This window comes from Podarcis filfolensis, assembly GCF_964270895.1.
Source record: "Podarcis filfolensis genome assembly, chromosome: 5".
Lineage (NCBI taxonomy): Eukaryota > Metazoa > Chordata > Lepidosauria > Squamata > Lacertidae > Podarcis > Podarcis filfolensis.
Window position 1 is genome coordinate 98,062,359 of NC_139608.1, and position 19,462 is coordinate 98,081,820.

General features: G+C 42.3%; 1 protein-coding gene and 1 long non-coding RNA gene across 6 annotated transcripts in view; one reads left to right on the forward strand and one right to left on the reverse strand.

Annotated features, from left to right (window-relative positions):
* Positions 1-19,462, forward strand: part of LOC310763586 — a 96,862-nt gene that overhangs the window by 54,813 nt on the left and 22,587 nt on the right. The window lies entirely within an intron of this gene.
* Positions 1-19,462, reverse strand: part of WNT7B (Wnt family member 7B) — a 123,850-nt gene that overhangs the window by 36,660 nt on the left and 67,728 nt on the right. For all 3 annotated transcript variants that reach the window (XM_083615958.1, XM_083615957.1, XM_083615956.1), the window contains exon 2: positions 3,711-3,937. In XM_083615958.1, coding sequence (XP_083472084.1) covers positions 3,711-3,937 — 227 coding nt within the window. The remainder of the gene's footprint in view (positions 1-3,710; positions 3,938-19,462) is intronic.

The window sequence follows — 19,462 nt, forward strand, 5'->3', positions numbered from 1 at the left end:
AGAATTCACTCAGTTTACTCTTTAGTATGTTCCTGCTCATTTTCACAGTTTCTGTTGTTGTTGTTGCTGCTGCTGCTGCCCACCTTTTTCCCTGACTCAAGGCAGCTTACAGCTAAAAATTTATTTCATTCCATTTATCTGTGGAAGGTGTTGTACACAATCCCTTCCCTCACACATTTTTTTCTTTACAACAATCCTGTGAGGTAGGTTCAGTGGAGAGGTTGCAATTGGCTCAAGGTGACAGATGTACCATACATGATGTCTCTGTGTGCAGCAAGATCAACCGTGGGAAAAGCTTCCTGGTGTAGAATAGGGTGCCCTTATTTTCATCTGAGAAATGTTGGAGGGCATGAAAACATATTTATATGGCTGGTCCTTGTGTGCTTCAACCTACCTCTTTCTCACTGGGGCCAAATTAGACATGAAGACAAGAGATCCATGACTAACTTTCCTGCATCCTTGTGCATGAAATTCATGTCAGAAGAAAGGTACTGTGTGTCAACCTCCCCGCCCCCACATACCATTTTCCCTGTGAAAAATGTCCCCCTTCTTAAAGTTCCTTCCGCATATGAACCTTCCTGAACCCTGATCTTGCCACCTGGGGCTCTTCTCTGCATGGCCTCCTCTGTCGTTGCCCCTCAGGGTTCCCTGCCTTGCCCCAAATCTGTCATTGTTTTGGCACACTTTTGTTTTTTGAGATGTTTGGGCAGCACCAACAATATGGCTGTATTGGTAAATCTGCTTTTAATATGTTAGTGAAATTTTATTATTTTATTTTATTTCATTTTACTTGGTGGTAAATTGCTTTAAGACTTCTTAAGTGCTTATGTACACATGTGTTACACACCCCCTTCCAGGTGTGGGTTGCTCACCTGTGCCTTACACGGATTACGACTAATTCGCACGTTTATGTGATGGTACCACCTTCACGCGATAGGCATACACAAATCAGCCTGTAACAAACATCATCCCTCCTTTCTGATGAGGTAAAGTTTAGCACTCCTCTGCACTGTGTTTAAAATTCTCTGATTTCTTCTCTTTATTATCTTCCAGATTATTTTGATCTTCCATTCTTCATATCTCACTCCCACACCCCATACCCCCAATTACTGGAGTAAAAACAAATATATCAATATAGATTTTCCCATAATAAATATACAGATGTTTTATAATAAACATACCATCAACCTGACATTAACAGTAACCAAATAGTTAAATAACAGTGCCAATAATATGACAAAATGACAGTATGAGAAAAAATAACAAAAAAACGAATAAAAGTAATAATAAGAAGAAGAGTGTTTCACATTAACCAAAAAGCGGTCTGAATTGGTTCAGGATTTGAACCATATCACAAGGATACTGGAAATGCTGTCTTTGCATCCTGGGTGTATTCTGTGGTGCATAGAAAAAGTTCAGAATGCTGTATTCAGTACTGAATTCAGCATCCATAAAATCTTAGCTTTTTCTTTTTAAAGCAAGTTTCTGACCTAATGGCTGTGAAGCTAGATTTGAAAGGCCAGAACTAGACATGACTCAAGTTGCCTGGAAACCACCAAAACAACAGACTCACGCCTCCATTTCTTTTCTGAAATGCATGATGCCGTGCCATCCTCTTTCTCTGAGCTTAGTTCACTTTGTGGGCTGCTGATTGTGGAGACAGGGAAGGGATGAGTGTGGGGAGCAAACATGCGGCCTGAATGGTTGATGTTGTTGTGTTGATTTTTATTACATGCTGCCTGTGGAGGGTGTGGGAGAGGAGACCTGGAGCTGCTATCCAAAATATATGAGCGATGCTTGCTGTAACCTCAAAGGCAAAGGGGGCAGCACCTCATTGTCCTGTCCCAAAATTAGAAAAATATATATGAAAATAATAAAATACGCCACACACATTTACGTAAAATGGGGGGAGCACATTTGTTGAGTGTATAATTTGCATGGTTCGCAGAATTCAGATTTCCTTGACACAAAGCTTGGTTTGCCTGCATGCAGAATTTTAATTCCTTTATTGGCATTTACCAAGCTCTGATTATGGGTTCATCAAAGCTCCACATGGTCTTTGGTGGAGGTCTTTGCCAGAGACTAAAGCTGGGGCTTCCTGCATGCAGCGGATGTCCATTGCCACTAAACCTTGGTCACTAAGCTGCTGACTTCCCAGATGATAAATAGACTTAAGGTAGCAATGGCTAATGCTTTTTGACCCAGGGACTATAGTCAACCTCGGCCAACACTCTGAGGCCCACAAGACCACACACACACACACACACACACACACACACACACCCCACAGAGAGAGAGTACACCCAGGCAGACATATGTGAGCACACAGCCCCACTTCCTCAGCTGAGCTGTGGCGATTACTGCACCCTGTTCACTCAAGTAATTTGGGAGGTGGGTGGTTTGCATCCCCATCGGTGCACTGGGTTCTGCCCACCCCAACACTGTGTTGACTTTCTTTTTCTTTTCTTTTCCACTTCTGCCAAAATCTGTGGGGTCTTGGGGAAAGCAGAAAAAAATGCTTGTGGGGCAGAGATTAGGCCCCCAAACTAAGAGTTATCACCCCTGACTTAAAGCAGTCTGTTATCACAGGAGCAGATCAGAGTCTAGCCCTTAAATTATTCAATCAGTCTTTTAATCATAAATTACTGAAAATCTGCAGATCCTACATTCCTCTGAAGGTGTTCAAGAGTCCCCTTTCCCCAGCTATTATTATTCTTGTGGTTTCTTACCCCTCTACTTAACCTTCTGCTTTGGCTTCAGATGAACCTACAATCCCAAAGCAAAACACAGCTGAAATGGCCATGTTTAGTCTGAGTTTGGTTTAAACCATAAAAAGCCACCAAGCACCACATCAATCAGAGTCAGACATTTTTGGGAGTTCCCCAGGTTCACTGAACAAGTTCACGAACTTGGTGAATATTTTGGTTAATGTAGTTCAGGGATGGAAGAAGGCCCAATTCTTACCAGAGATACAATTGATAGTTGTTCACCCTAAAACTTTGAATGTGAAGACCATCATCTTCCATCAAACACAGTCATTTTCCATACTAGTACAATATTAGGTCCATGTTCACATGCTACCAGCATATTACCAACACACACAAAAGAGAAGAAAACCCTTCCCCATAATTGGCTCCAATATGGAACCCGAAATTTGCTTCAAATTCATTTTTAAAAATGTCTGCGGCAATTCTAAGGATGCAGTCCAGTCAGTTACCAGTTCCAATTTCAAAATGAGCCCAAGAGACTTGCGGATCACTACTAATATAGCACAGTGGAGGATGCAGGGCCAATTCACATGAACGAATATTTCTAATCTACATATGAATTGATGCCCTTTAGATGCTAAGAGGGGGGAACAGGCACTAGGACTACACAGTACTGAAGAGCTTTCTGGGGTAAAGGGGAAATGCCTCACACAATTTAAAACAGGGTTACTAAGGTTCCACGTTGCATATGTGCAAGAGTTATGCCACTTGGTTTCATTAATCTGTGCCAATATATTGACATTTGACTTGCCACATTAACACGTGGAAAGAAAGAGAAAGAGAAAGAGAAAGAGAGAGGGAGAGGGAGAGAGAGAGAGAGAGGGAGAGGGAGAGAGAGAGAGAGGTTATCTGATCTACTGAGGATGATAATTACATTTGGCATCTATTATATGCCTGTTAATATGCTTTTCCTCTTCAACATTACTTGAAGGAATCCCTTACCTACTCGAAGCTCTTGACCAAAGACTGTTTTCTCTCCCAGGGCTGAGCAGTTCCACCTGCCATATCGGAACTGGTACTGGCATTCATTGATCCCCATCTGGGCCCCTTCTCCGATCACTATGATGGCATCAGGACGGCTCTGGCAGATTGCTCGCTGCCGAGGGGCCAAGCCTGGGATTTTGTTGCAGATTATGTTTGCTCCTAAAGCCACCACAGATGACAAAGCTCTAAAGGAAAGCAGAGAAGAAGCATTAGAGCTAATGGAAGCCATTAATTCCATTTCCTTGATAGCATAGCGTGCTGGACAAGGCAACTGGCTAAGAGCAAAAGGGCTGGAAGGGGCTCCTATAATTACGCACACTTATCCCAACCTCTTTGGTCTGGCAGTGGGGCTGGAAACCTTGCATGACTTTCGGTAATGCCTGGTTTTGCTTGGGCCAGAGTTACCACATGTGCAATCTGTCTTACAAAACGTTGGCACTTCCAGCTTCTGCCTGTGATCATACGAGGCAATGAGGAGATGTGAGAAATAGATATTAAAAATCTGATTTGGATTTTTGGAAATCTTGCTAACTGAAGGGCAGATTAAGTTTAGTGGGCACTGGCTCCGCCTCACTGCAGAATGCTTTCAAGCCAGTTCATCCCTTTCTAATTTTAAACCACAACATAAAAAGTAGGGGATGACTTTATTCAACCAACATTCACGCTCATTATTATAAACACGAGGTGATGAATGATTAATAGGAGCTTGCGAGCACAAATTTCAGAGTCAGGTTTTTCAGACCTGGAAAACGGTCTGGAACTTTTCACAGAAGTGTCTCAAACGTTTAGACAGAGTAAAAGAAACATTTTCAATAACTGCAGCAGACACGCTTGCAATTTTCATTAAAGTTTTTGTCTTCTGCAGTATGCTATCTCAGTGATAAACAGTTTTGAGGCTGCAGTGCCCTTAGCAAAGGGGAGGTGACCCTGCTGGAAACAAGTTGTGCTTCAAAATGAACCAGGAGGACTAAGCTATGGCTTTAACGCCAGAGCAAGAGATTGTACTGCTTTATTTATTATTTTAAAAACTTATATACTGCTTTTCACTTATCTCAAAGCAGTTCGCAATGTACATGAAACCATTACAATAAATAACAGAACATCCATATAGTCATATAATTTCAAGAACTAAAGCAACCAGAATCAATAAAATACTCAATAGTCAAGAAATGCTGTAGAAAACGAAAAGGCCTTTAATTGTCTGTGAAAGCCCCTCATAGTCAGTGGTCACCAGATCTCCATAGGGAGTTCATTCCATAAAACGCAACATTTGCACTGCAATACATAGGCAGCCCCTACAAGCCTCGCAGTGGTTTCCATTCTAATATCCAGAGCTGAAGGTCAAACAGCACCACAGTGTTGGAGAGGAAGCTTGAATAGTAGGGGTGGTATTCAACTAAGTTTTACTCAGAGTTGACCCATTGAAACTAATGGGGATCTGATGACTTCTCATCCATTACAGAGTGGTACAACAGATGTTGTTAGCTAAACTAACAAATTTGAGGGAACAGAACATCAGACAGGACAACTTTTTGTTTAGATGGAATGTCTTTATTCAACATTATATTAGATAAGGTTTTTCACTAGATATGAGTCATGGGTACTCTCACTGCCCACAGCATTCATGGCACCAGTGCTGCAAGTCCACCATCCATTAACCACATGCAGCAAATAAAAGAAGAGAAAAAGCTTGCAGCAGAGACTGAAACACAATACAATATATGTAATGCCATTTTCAAGGTTGTGCTTTAGAGCAAGGCATCCTTGATGGATACCTTAGCCAGGTAGAGACGAGGTGTGTGATGTGAACTTGAGGGGTGTCTTATGCAACCTCTAAGCTTCCTTTTGCTTTGTGAAAAGTGAAAATGGGAGCGTTTTAAGTAGTGGAGTCCTTAGCCAGTCTTGGAGCCCTTGTATATTGGTACAGTGAACTGTGCAAATGCAAGTTACAGATAGGTAGCCGTGTTGGTCTGCCATAGTCAAAACAAAAAAAAAATTTTCTTTCCAGTAGCACCTTAAAGACCAACTTAGTCTTTAAGGTGCTACTGGAAAGAAAAAATTTTTTTTGTTTTGTGCAAATGCAAGTGTTGAAATGTTATAGGGAATACCATATCTATTTTGAAGTTCCTTTTCCCAGCAGCAGTTTTAGGCATTAAAGAAATGCAAACAGAATATTAACATGCTCATTGTTACATTGAATTCTGGAATTCTTGGATCTGTTAAGGATTCAAATTGATCAGGCCTGGTCCTGGCACTCGCTGTGACCAAACTGGGCCTCCTGCAGCCTGGCTTAATTGTTGTCATGCTGTTGCTCTATTGTTGGTTTTATTAATTGTGCTGCTTTTAATTTTTGTTATGTTGTATATATTATTGTACTTTGTGTATTGTTGGAAACCACTCCAGGATGGCATTGTCATGATGAAGCATTGTCTATGACTTGGAGGAGTGAATAGGTCCTCTATTTCCACAGACGCTGGAGGTCCTGGCTTCCATTCTTTCACAACAGTCCGTGTGACCTAATATCTGATCATTTGATCAGCTGATGCTCATCCATTCTTGCTTCAAACCCATCTTAGGGTCCACTAGTCTCTTTTTATTATCCTTGCTACTTTCACTGTAGGCGACCTAAGACATCAGTGACTGACCATACGCTTTTCAGGCAGAAGGTTGGGTCCCACCCCCAGCTCATATTCAAAATCCCTCCAGTTAAAAAGAATCTTCAGTAGCAGAAACATGCCTACCTGAGACCTCAGAGGACCAGATACTAGGCTAGAAGGACCAATTATCTGTTTCAATTTAAGGCAGCTTCATTTGTCCCTCTTATACTTTTCCTCCTTCCATAGCCATACATGCTTCTGTGTAGCATCAGACTTACAGAGCCCAACAATCAGGCTGCTTCACACTGTGTATGCACATCTCTTGATGTCCCATAGCTGAATGTGTGAACTGGCTCCACTGAGAGAATTGTCTTTATTTATAGCTATACCACCCTTCCAATAGCAGTCACTCAAAGTAGCTTACAAAAAGAATAATTTAAAAACAGAAGAAGTACATGAAGCAACATGAAACTTCCAGGGCTGGATCTACACATGGAACAGAATCAGGTGGAAGAGGCTTGAGATGGTAGAACAGACTGTCCCACTCTGTACCATGCATGGAGGGAGCAATTGTATTTTTACTGCTCCCCTACATAAAACAGACCAAAAAATCCTCCCCAGAAGTCAAAGTTTAGCATCTCAAGAGTGACCATAGGTCACTCTCCTCCCTGCTATACAGGAAGGCTGTTTAACAAAAGGGAGACTTGAAAGAATATGATCACACACCTGTAGTCTGAAGTGGTGCAGAGCATTCTACCAATGTTAAGTCTCTACTGCCTGATTCTGCCCCATGTATAGAAGCCAGCTTACCTCCATGTTCTGCAATGGCTTATTCACATATAGAAGCCACCATCTGATGCTGCAGTCCATGAATGAATGAACTGAATGAAGGAATGCAGTGATGAATGTGCATGTATGACTGTTGTGTAGCATCTCTCACATCTGTATCTGAAATGGAACTGACATTCCCTGAAAGGTGCTATGGTCCTGGTGATGTAGGAAGTTTATAAGGCCATCCCTGTTTCTTGACAATAATACACTGATATACTGCTTTATAGCAATTAAAGTACTTGTCATAACTGAGAAAATTTACACAAACTAGAGAGTTCATAGCAGTGGCTCTTGAACCGCCCCCCCCCCAGGCTTCTATGATTCAGAGCTCAGGCTCTTAGCTACTTAACCAGATATAACATTTCCAGATCTCACCTTTCTGGGTGATTTCATTGATCAGAGGGAGAATAAATTTTGCACTTATTTTACAGGCAATCCAATCAAATTCCAAAGCATTACAGTCCCATACAAAGCATTATTGCAATGCCATTCTCAGTGACTAACATAATACAAAAATAATATTTGCTGATCAACTCACTTAATCATGAATGCCAACAGAGTATGCTTCATGATGGCTCATGTACAAAACCACAATGGAATGCAGAGATCCAGGCAAGGCATGGCTTTGAAGGTGCTGCTGTAGAGGAGGCAGCTGCCATTCAAAGAAGAAATTTGTGTATATAGAATAGGTACCTGTGGCTTTGCTTGATAATTCCATGTCCTATTTGCTCAAAATGCAAGCTTCACATGCATCCTCACAATGCAGCATGCAAGCACCCGTCCTTAGACAATAAATGTCCTTGGCCTCCAATTGGCTTGTTCTTTAAGCCTTAGGTGGTCTGGGCTCAGGGTGCCCAAATGACCACCTGCTCCCATGCAAACCTGCCCACCTTGACAACTATTCACTGTGTTCTAACTTTAGATTCTTACAGAGCTAGAAAATATTAGACAAATATATACAAAATATAAGGCATTTGGTTCCTTTAAAAATATATAGCTGCTGTTGGGGGTGGGGTCTTAGTCCTCTTTTGGCTCAGCCTTACCAATATATCCTCCAGCTTTGCTTTTATCTCACTCTTAAGTGGTTGCCATAAATGATTGCCAGCAGAAATGCTGAGTCATGAGAGTGAGGTTTGGAAAATTCTTTATTTATATTAAATAAATGTGCCTAACAATTTCAGGCTTCCTCTTGAGCTATTCCTTGCAGGCTTCCTCGTTTTGTTTGTCACACATTCTAATGTGGTATGTTGCACATTTAGGTCTTGGCATATTGTGAGCTACATCTGCAGCTGGATTTGAGAGTGTTTTTGCTTCATAGCAGCTGAAAAACAAATTAATGTGCTGTATTTTGGCACTGGCACCTATTTAATCTTTCCTCACAGTGCAATATCCTTTTTTATCAGAGGAAATCCTGAATGCCATGTTTTATCAAGACTTCTAGTGCCATGTGTGACCAGATTACACTGCATAAAAGCATCAGACTAAGCTATACAGCATAGCTTGGGTATCAGTAGCAATAAGTGACTGGGGGAAAGTAGAGAGCTATTTGGTTTATCATCAACTGAACTAATGACCAGTCCCTAATCTTTTTAGTGTTGTAAACAGAAGTTGACCTAAAACAAAAGTTGAAGTAACTCCAGATTTTATTAGTTACTTACTTGAATTGGAGCCAAATTCCACATTGTATGGCTCTTGATGGAATGTACCAATTCAAAATGCAACTGGGGTAACTACACCTCTGGATGCCCCACCCCATTACTAAACATGTTGAGCAAAAAGGTTTTAGCCTGGCTTCTCCCCATGGCAAATCACATGGAACCTTAAAAAAAAAAGTGGAAATATCACAGGTTGGTTGAAGGGGTCAACAACCAGATTTCTCTCAATTTTCTGTGTTCCCCCACCCACCCACCCACCCACATTTACAAAAAGCCCAGCAATATAAGAGTGGCATTTTCCCACGAAGGTAGACAAAATATGGTGGCCTACGGTAGAACCCACAGAGAGTTTTCCCCCTGCAACAATCTTCTCCCCCCCCCCCCTTATTGGGCAAGGTTCCCTTCTGGGCATGCTCTAACTATTCCCCATCTGCTGGCTTGGCTCTCCTTGTTAAAATATTGAGTTTTTATTCAGTTTGGCTAACCAGCTCAGTCTAGGGTGCTTTGAGAATTCAATTTGGTTGAATGGTGGGATAAAGAATTAATTAATTGAAATAACTCTTTGTGCCAGAATGTAGGAGCACATCAGGAGTGCAGACTCCATGGGGCTGAACCCCTTTGAGTTCCACCAATATTTGTTAGTGGGGGTGAGCCCCCTCAATGTTCATCTGGCCGTGTTGCCCGGATGTGATGCTGTCATGTGCGTCATCCTGGCTTCGTGCAGTTGCATGAGCCAGGGGTATGGAGGCTCCTCCTTCTTCTGCCACATGGGGGAAGCAGCCCCTGACCTGTGGCGGTGGCAGAAGGCGGAGGAAGTGGAAGAGCCGCTGGTCATGGAAGCTGAGCGTCAGCCCCCACAATATCTTTGCAGAGTCGACGAGCCTGAAACATATTATAATATTCTTAATATATAAAAATTCAGATTCATTGGATTCAGGTTACTATGTGATTTAATACTGCTTAGGATATATAAATTCCATCCCCAGTTAATAGTTTATGGAATTATAGACTATGTACATTTAGTTTCAAAATAACAAAGAGATGTTCTCTGCTGATATGGGGATGGAGGATCTAATGTTAAGGTTCTACTACAACACTAGAGAGGCATTTAAATCTTACAGCACGAAGGAAGGGGAAGGGATGCTGATTCTGTGCTCAGGATGACTTAAATGCCTTCTTAGGGCCAGTTTTCTCATATTTATACCTTACACAGTTATGTGCATTATAATCAAGAGGGGTGTGTCTCCATGCCAGGAAGCTACAGCTAAGTTGCTACTCCCTGGATCATGTCCCTGAGATTATTTGAAAATGCACCATTTCAATTCATGTTTTATGTCTTCCCCATTGGGAATATTGGTTTACATTTGGCTGAATTCAAATTATCCCCAACTAGCCTAAATGACCTGTTCAGGGAATACTGATGTATCCCAGTGGCTGCGTAGAGTGGAATATAGTTCTTATAGCTGCTGGAATGGCAATCACAACTCAACACAACAAAAACGTAAATAACACCAAGAAAAGAGGTACTTAGAAATAAAGGGGATGAAATGTTTTGTTTTATTTTTCCTTGCCACCAACTCAACCATCTTAGGGAAGATGCATAGAAATCCCTTCCACCCTTGAAAATGTTGACTTGCATAACAATTCCTGCAAATTCACCTCAGTCTGTGAGGAGGAAGGGTGAAAAAATCCACACGCTTTTGTGCCATGGTGCAAGAAGTAGGGGAAGCTCCTCCCATGTTTGATCTCACTGCAACAGTGGTGGCGCACTGCCACGCACATATACCTCATACACTCCATAGTCTCCAGCAGTCAACCTTCATACCGCCTTGCCATTTTTCCTACTGCTCAGCTCCCAGTTCTAAATACACAACCTTACACACATAACTAGAGGCTGATTTCTGGGTTGATTTTTGCACCACCACCCCTATACCTGTGCCCTCAGTGGGCGCCGGTTTCACCAACCCCCAGGTATGCCTCTGGATCACTCTAACCCCCCAATACATGGAGAGTAAACATGCTTTACATGCAGAAAGGCCCAGGTTCAGTTCTTGGCATCTCCAGTTCAAGGGATCTCTCAGGCAGCAGGGCTGAGAAAGGTCGCTATCCTGACACACCAGAGGCTGCTGGCATTTGAAGCAGGATCTGTACGTCTGCTTATATAGTCACTGAGTTTTGGTGCATTAGTATACACAATGGGCTCTTGCAGGATTTCTGAGGTGCTACTTCTATCTGTCAGAAAGCGTCAATCACTGTGGGCAAAGAATGAGTACAAGGCATGGACTGAAGGAAGCTAGCCACACACATATTCCATTAACAGGAGGGGCAGTCCAGGTCAATTAGTTAACAGAGTAAAGAGAAAACCTACTCTTCAATGGCATGTGTGTGTATATATATATATATATATATATATATATATATATATAGACAAAGAGTGGCTGATATATTTTGTGGTGGCACTGTGACACATCTGAAATAGGATATCACTACTGGATGGTTTATTTAATTAAGAATTCCTAAGTAAATATTTCTGAGCATACATAAGTGGCCAAGCATTGGCAGAAGCTTCTTTGGCTCTAGATTTCATCTGCATATGTTTTTGTGCTTTCAATTTTGTTTTCCACTTCAGGCTTCAAGAAATCATTGCTGGCACATGCAATGATGAAATGGAAATCCAATAAGCTTGCTCCATATTGCACTGTGGTGGGGCGATCCTACTTGTGGCTCTGACTCTGAGCCGAATCTCCAGGCTCATGTGTCTTCTGCAGTGAACATCATTTCTGAGATTCATTAGAAGAAGAAATTTTTTTCTTGAGGGTATTTACATGAGATGTAAACTAAAACGTATTCACTTCAGAAGCAATGGAAATGTAATGCCCATTCACACAACCAGCTCAGCTGGTGAATGCCACGGTTTTTAAACAGCCTCAGCAGACTTCCAGTAGCACTAACATGGGCTTCGGCTGTAAATGCCAGTGTTGGCCCACCCATAATGCAATGGGAAGTGACCACCTCAGGTGGCAGGATCCACAGAGGCAGCAAATCCGACCTCCAAAGAATGCACCACCTGCTGCTGCTGCCTTTTCGGCAGCGAGAGCACTCCTTGGAGACCATTGCACTCCTTGGAGAACAGATCTGCCACCGCCTCAGCAGCAGCCCCCCCCAATCCCGCCTCTAAAGCAGCCTCTCAGCAAATAAGAGGCACCGCTAGTCTCCTCCCACCCCTGGGGGGTGCCCTCTGGGGTCTCCTGGATTCTTCACCCACTGGATTCTGATTTGCTTCCACCACCAGTCATCCTTGTTCCTCCTCCCTTGTTCCTGATGGAGATCATCCCTCACCCCTTCTTCTCTGGACAGGGAAGAACCATTTTGTAGTTCCAGGTTCCTATGCAATATTTTTCTTACAGCATTGGACTTTCCTTTCGCTTCCAGGCATATCTGCAACTGACCGTCCTTTCGGCTTTGGCCCAGCCGCTTTATCAGCTCTGAATCTACTTGTACTTGTCCTCCACTCTTCCTCAGTAGCATGTTGGACGCCTTCCGACCTGAGGGGCTCATCTTCCAGCGTCATAACTTTTCTATGCCTGTTGTCTTTGTCCATGGAGTTTTCTTGGAAGGGATACTGGAGTGGCTTGCCGGTTCCTCCTCCAGGTGGATCACGTTTGGTCAAAACTCTCCACTATGACCTGTTCATCTTGGGTGCCCTGCATGGCGTGGCTCATAGCTTCTCTGAGTTATTCAAGCCCCTTCGCCACGACAAGCATAGGAGCCTACATAACCCAAAACACTGTTGCTGTATGTGTGTTTTATTTCATTTGTTTTTTATCTTATATTTTGGAAATGTATATCCAGTTGTTGTTTTTTCTTTAAAAAAAAATTTGGGGCCCCAAGAGAGTGAGGCCCTAAGCTATAGCTTGTTTATCTTATACGTAAATCTGGCACTGCCTGCACCCACCCATATCCACCATGTGCTTTCTGGTGAGAGCCTTGGTTGACACCACCAACAGATCCCTTTGACACCCACAATTTCTCATTGTCTGAAGAGGTTTTTCAGTCATCATTATTGTCCTATAGAGAACCTTCAAAGTGAGCCAGGGCCTGCCTGCATACATTCCTCAGGGATTATGTTCCCCTGCATAATCCGGCTAGTTCTGAGGACGTATAAATGCTTCCACAAACTTCACCTGATGATTCACTTTGGGAAAACCAAAATACCAGTACAGTCTAACAGTTTAAATTACAAGAATTTGATTAATCATAACAACAATATACTGTATATTATGTGTTTAATCAAAAGTGCCAAGAGCTTGCCAACCAACTAATCACTATTGCAATCCTTATCCAAACATTAGAAGGTAGGAGCAGGCTTATTTCTTACTGAATTTGGCAATTGTTTGATGAATCCTTGTATAAATATATTTGTCATATGTTATTTGTCTTCAAATGATACAGATCTCTGTGTGAGAAATGGTAGAATGCCTCTTTTAAAATCCTGCTTTAAAATCTGGCTCCCCATTAATTGGGAACACCCCTTTAGTTGAATAATTTAACCAATTAATTGATTAAATGTTGCAGAATAGTGTGTGTGTGTGTGTGTGTGTGTGTGTGTGTGTGTGTAATCAAGAGAGACCCAAAAGCTCACTATAACAGTCTTTGGGGACTGAACATGGATAGGCTGGTGAACACACTGCTCAGGCCTCACACAGGACTCAACTAGATTGGTAAAGGAAAAGCAATTTATAGGTGTTGTATCAGTCTACATCCCAATCCCAAAGAAGGGCAGTGCCAAAGAATGCTCCAACTACCGCACAATTGCACTCATTTCACATGCTAGCAAGGTTATGCTTAAAATTCTACAAGGAAGGCTCAAGCAGTATGTGGACCAAGAACTCCCAGAAGTGCAAGCTGGATTTAGAAGAGGCAGAGGAACCAGAGACCAAATTGCAAACATGCGCTGGATTATGGAGAAAGCTAGAGAGTTCCAGAAAGACATCTACTTCTGCTTCATTGATTATGCAAAAGCCTTTGACTGGGTCAACCACAGCAAACTATGGCAAGTTCTTAAAGAAATGGGAGTGCCTGATCATCTCATCTGTCTCCTGAGAAATCTCTATGTGGGACAAGAAGCTACAGTTAGAACTGGATATGGAACAACTGATTGGTTCAAAATTGGGAAAGGAGTACGGGAAGGCTGTATATTGTCTCCCTGCTTATTTAACTTATATGCAGAATTCATCATGCGAAAGGCTGGGCTGGATGAATCCCTAGCCAGAATTAAGATTGCCGGAAGAAATATCAACAACCTCAGATATGCAAATGACACAACTTTGATGGAAGAAAGTGAGGAGGAATTAAAGAACCTTTTAATGAGGGTGAAAGAGGAGAGCGCAAAATATGATCTGAAGCTCAACATCAAAAAAACTAAGATCATGGCCACTGGGCCCATCACCTCCAGGCAAATAGAAGGGGAAGAAATGGAGGCAGTGAGAGATTTTACTTTCTTGGGCTCCATGATCACTCCAGATGGTGACAGCAGCCATGAAATTAAAAGACCCCTGCTTCTTGGGAGAAAAGCAATGACAAACCTAGACAGCATCTTAAAAAGCAGAGACATCACCTTGTCAACAAAGGTCCGTATAGTTAAAGCTATGATTTTCCCAGTAGCGATGTATGGAAGTGAGAGCTGGACCATAAAGAAGGCTGATCGCTGAAGAATTGATGCATTTGAATTCTGGTGCTGGAGGAGACTCTTGAGAGTCCCATGGACTGCAAGAAGATCAAACCTATCCATTCTTAAGGAAATCAGCCCTGAGTGCTCACTGGAAGGACAGATCCTGAAGCTAAGGCTCCAATACTTTGGCCACCTCATGAGAAGAGAAGACTCCCTGGAAAAGACCCTGATGTTGGGAAAGATGGAGGGCACAAGGAGAAGGGGACGACAGAGGACAAAATGGTTGGATAGTGTTCTCAAAGCTAGCAGCATGAGTTTGACCAAACTGCGGGAGGCAGTGGAAGACAGAAGTGCCTGGCATGCTCTGGTCCATGGGGTCACGAAGAGTCGGAAACGACTAAATGACAACAACATATGCAATGTAACATTTGGCCACCAGATGGCGCTGTGGAGTCCCGTTTTTCTCTACCTATTTTCCCTATTTAAATTTACAACGCGTTTAATTGAAATGCAGTGGTATCTTGAGTTACAAACGTTTCAGATTATAAACTCCACTAACCTGGAAGTGTTACCTTGAGTTGAGAATTTTGCCCCAGGATGAGAATGGAAATCGTGTGCCGGTGGTGAGGCAGCAAGAGGCCCCATTAGCGAAAGCATGCCTCTTGTTAAGAACGGATCTCCGGAACGCATTAAGTTCTTAACTAGAGGTACCACTGGGCTTCTTTGATGTGTCTAGATCCAGCCACAGAGATGGGGCACAATTTGGTTCAATTCACATCTTAATGTGAATCTGCCTAATTTGTACTTCTGAGAACAATATGCAACTCAAAACCTAACTCTCCTTTGAAATGTGCACTTGTCTGAATCTTGGGGAAAAAAATACAAAAATGCATATGGAGGAAAGGCTGCATAAAAAGGCATATATTTGTGAAAAGAACATACATAAATGATTATATTAGGGAGACCGCTAGCAAAACAATATCTTTTAGGCACAATTGCATACAAACACAGGTATATGAGGAGAATTACACTTTAATATGCTTATGAATTTTCATGAGCCTAATATATATATATCAAACCGATGCAGAAATGTGGAGAACTTTATTTAAGACTAGAAAAAATGAGGAAAATAGGGAAACTGGAACTGTCAGATTTGCCCATACCTAATTAGCACATACAATAAAGTCATACCCTTCAACATTTCTCGAATGAAAATAGGGACATCCTATTCCACAATAATTTTATTATTTATACCCTGCCCATCTGACTGGGTTGCCCCAGCCACTGTGGGCAGCTTCCAACATATATAAAAGCATAATAAAAAATTAACCATTAAAAAATTTCCCTATACAGGGCTGTCTTCAGATGTCTTCTAAAGGTTACATAGTTACTTATCAACTTGACTTGGGGGGCGGGTTGCATAACTCCATACCCTCCAACATTTCTCCAATGAAAATAGGGACATCCTAAGGAAAAGCGGGACATTCCAGGATCAAATGAGAAACCAGGACGGCTTCTGTAAATCTGTGACTGTCCCTGCAAAATAGGGACATTGGAGGGTCTTCAAAGTCTCTAGATTGGCTGGACTGGATATAAACACTAGGCAGCATAGCCTTTGCCTCATTTAATAGAGCAGAAGCTTCTGCCCACAGTATTTAGGCAGTTAAAATAATTTGAATTGTAAAATGAAATGAATAATCTGGTGCCTTGTTGGGCCCAGGGACAGGCCCCTCTGGCTCAGGGGATAGCAGGAGTCCAGAGCTAAGGGGCAGACATTTTGAGGCAGTTTTTCTCCACAGCCCAATGAGCACCTGAGAAAGTATTCTGCAGAAAACTTAATTCAGTATACTCTTAATTAGATAATCTTGCTCAACACTGCTCATGTGGAGCCTTGCTGCTGAATCTGCAAGGGCCGACCCTGCCATCCAGCATGGCGGTTTTGTCAGAAGTCAACAGGTTCACCCACCTGATGCTAGTTTGCAAGACTTGAAGCCATAAAGACGTTCTCTTGGGGAAGTCAGTCATAGGCCTTTGTCCCTGTGTGCACCCAAAAGAATCCTTCCAGTATGAAACTGACCTTGCAGTCGGTTTCAGAATGTGTTCACCCACAAAAATCTCCAGAAGTCAACATTGCATGTTACACATTGCAGAATGCTGTTCATAGCTTTGAATGGGCATAGTTTTTAAAGCAATTTTGGAATTGGGGAATGTGCAATTTGTCCCACAAGAATGGGGCTGTGGTACATAGCGTCTATTATGCTGGCTCATGGAATTTGCTGTCTAGTGTGACTTATATTCGCGGCAAAGCTGTAGTAGCAGGCCTGTGCAGGAGCACAATGCAGTGGGAAAGGCTGGGAACTTATTTCTTAATTCATGCGAGCTATCCACTAAGGGATGGTTCTTAGCATCCATTTTAAAAAGTGCAGGAAGCCACTTTTCTTTAAAAACTCATTATTTTAATCACTAAACTTGAAAATAATCTCACTTGAAATAATCTGGGTCCCCCCTCCTATTATCGGTCCAGAAGACTATGTAGTACACAAGCAGGGAAGCCAACTGGATATCCTGCTTATATTAACTTGACTTAGTCCACCTCACAGGGTTGTTGGAAAGATAAAGGGGGGAAGCAGGGATAACCTTGACCTCCTGGGTATAAAAAACAAGATACAAATTTATAATGTCACCCACTGATCATGCAAAGAAAGCCAGAAAAATCACTCACTGCTTTAACTTCAGTGTTTCCTAGTCCTGATATTTACAGCTAAACACCAAAACCAACAAATGAAAGAAATAGCATAAATTAAACATACTTGTTTTGACAGTGGAACACACTCCCTTGGGAGGCTGTGGACTCTCCTGCATTGGAGGTCCTTAAGCAGAGGCTGGCTGGCCATCTGTCAGGGAGGCTTTAGTTGGATTCCTGCATTGCAGAGAGTTGGACTAGATGACCCTCAGGGTCCCTTCCAACTCTACAATTCTATTATGCTATGATATAATTGTAGAGCTTCCCAGCTTTGGTGTCTGAACCACCAACCCTCAACCTAGCTGTTCTGAAAATTAAAAGGTGGGGGGAGGGGAAGCAATGTACACAGCCTTGTGTTCCTTGGAGGAAGTTCAATATACAAATAATAAGCAGTAAATGTGTGCAGTTTCTCAACTCTCAGCAATACACACACACAAACACACAAACATTTTGCTGACCTTGATAAACACACACAAGAAAACATCATATAGACAAAAAAGGCCAAAGGAATGTTAACTTACTTCAGCTGTAAGGTGTTTAATTATTTTATGGCTGTATTTGTTGATTCATGACTGTATATTAATAATAGCCCAGTGGTGGCAAGCAGACCAGTAGTGGTTATAAGGAGGATATGGGAAATCCAGGGTGGGGGGGGTGTCACAAATTTTTCTCAGTAGGAAATAAACCTCATCTATTTTAAGTAACTTCTAAGTAGAACATACCAGAGCCAGCCAATTGTGCTTTTTTCTGCAAGGCACCACATGTGGAGAATGAATGAAATAATGTGGGAACAAGGGAAGTGCTCAAATAAAAGTACCTCGATTTCATCATCTGTCCAGCATAAAGTTAGCAGCAACAAGGAGCTTCTGCTTTCTTTTCTGCTGCTCCCAGGTAGGAATCATCAGCATTCTTTCCTCTAATTGCTTAGCAACAGCAATTAAGTGTCCTTAGCATTGGTGTTGCTTGTCAATTGCCAAAGCCTTAGAGTGTCTCCACACTTTGTTTTATAACTTTCATTAAAAATGTCTGACTTCCTTTTCTTTTTTAAAGACATGAAAGCTAAGAGTCTGGGGGCCCTGTTGACCTGCGGCCTGGTACAGGTGTACCCCTTGTTCCCTTCCCCATTGACAGCCCTGACCACAAGGGGAAGAGCAAGAAGATATAAGGGAAAATACAAATGACCAGGGCATTACATTAGAAATAAACACTCCAAAGAGATTTTAAAATAAAGTAGAACTGTTGGTGTATCTGAAGAGGTGTGCATGCACACGAAAGCTCATACCAACAACAAACTTAGTTGGTCTCTAAGGTGCTACTGGAAGGATTTTTTAAATTTTGTTTCGACTATGGCAGACCAACACAGCTACCTGCCTGTAGGTAGAACTACAGGTAATGTGAAGAAAACATGGGATTCTCCAGCCTGCATTTGCCTTTTTCTGCAAATGACTGCTTTGCTCCCAGGAGAGAATCAAAAGGTGAAAGGGGGGGTGATTCTTAATTATTCTCCCACTTCATTGTTTTCCACACTCCATTCTGATTCAAACGGTGGAAGAGAACTTGGCGGTAGATGAGGGGGTAGGAAAGTAAGCCTAGTCGTGGTGGGAGAAGAGTTGTGCACTCTGCCTTGTTTGCTGATTCTCCCCTGAAAATCCTTTCCCTGCATCGTTTTTTACCACCAAAACACACATATGCCAAGGCAGTGTTTAGTTCTACCCTAAATGTCTATTTCTGTCCCTCAAGACTTCAGAAAGCAATTTTATGTTCCTGGCAAGTACAAGTACTTTTTTAATATAAAAAAATGCACCAATGTTTTGATTAAAATTGTGAATGGATATCAGAGACCTGGGTGTGGGGGAATCCCTTCAATTGCCAGATAAAGCTCACAGACACCCAGCTGGCCATCCCTGGTTTACATATTAGAGAGGGTGTGATCATAGAACAAATCCTTTCATCACTTCGCTTGGGAAAACAAATACAAATCAGAATACTGTGGTTGTTGAGAACAGAATCCTTGGCCCCTAGGAGGCTTCCCCACCCAAGCCTGGCAGAAATGCAAAGATGCAGTGGATGGTTGGTGGACTCCCTGAGGCTCTGCCACCTGCTTACAATCCATGTTAGGGCATCCCAGTGTCTTCATGTTAAGCCCAATAGTCCTCTGCAGCAAGGCCCATTCCACACCCTGTTTTCCCCCTCTTCCGGCACCTAGAATGAAC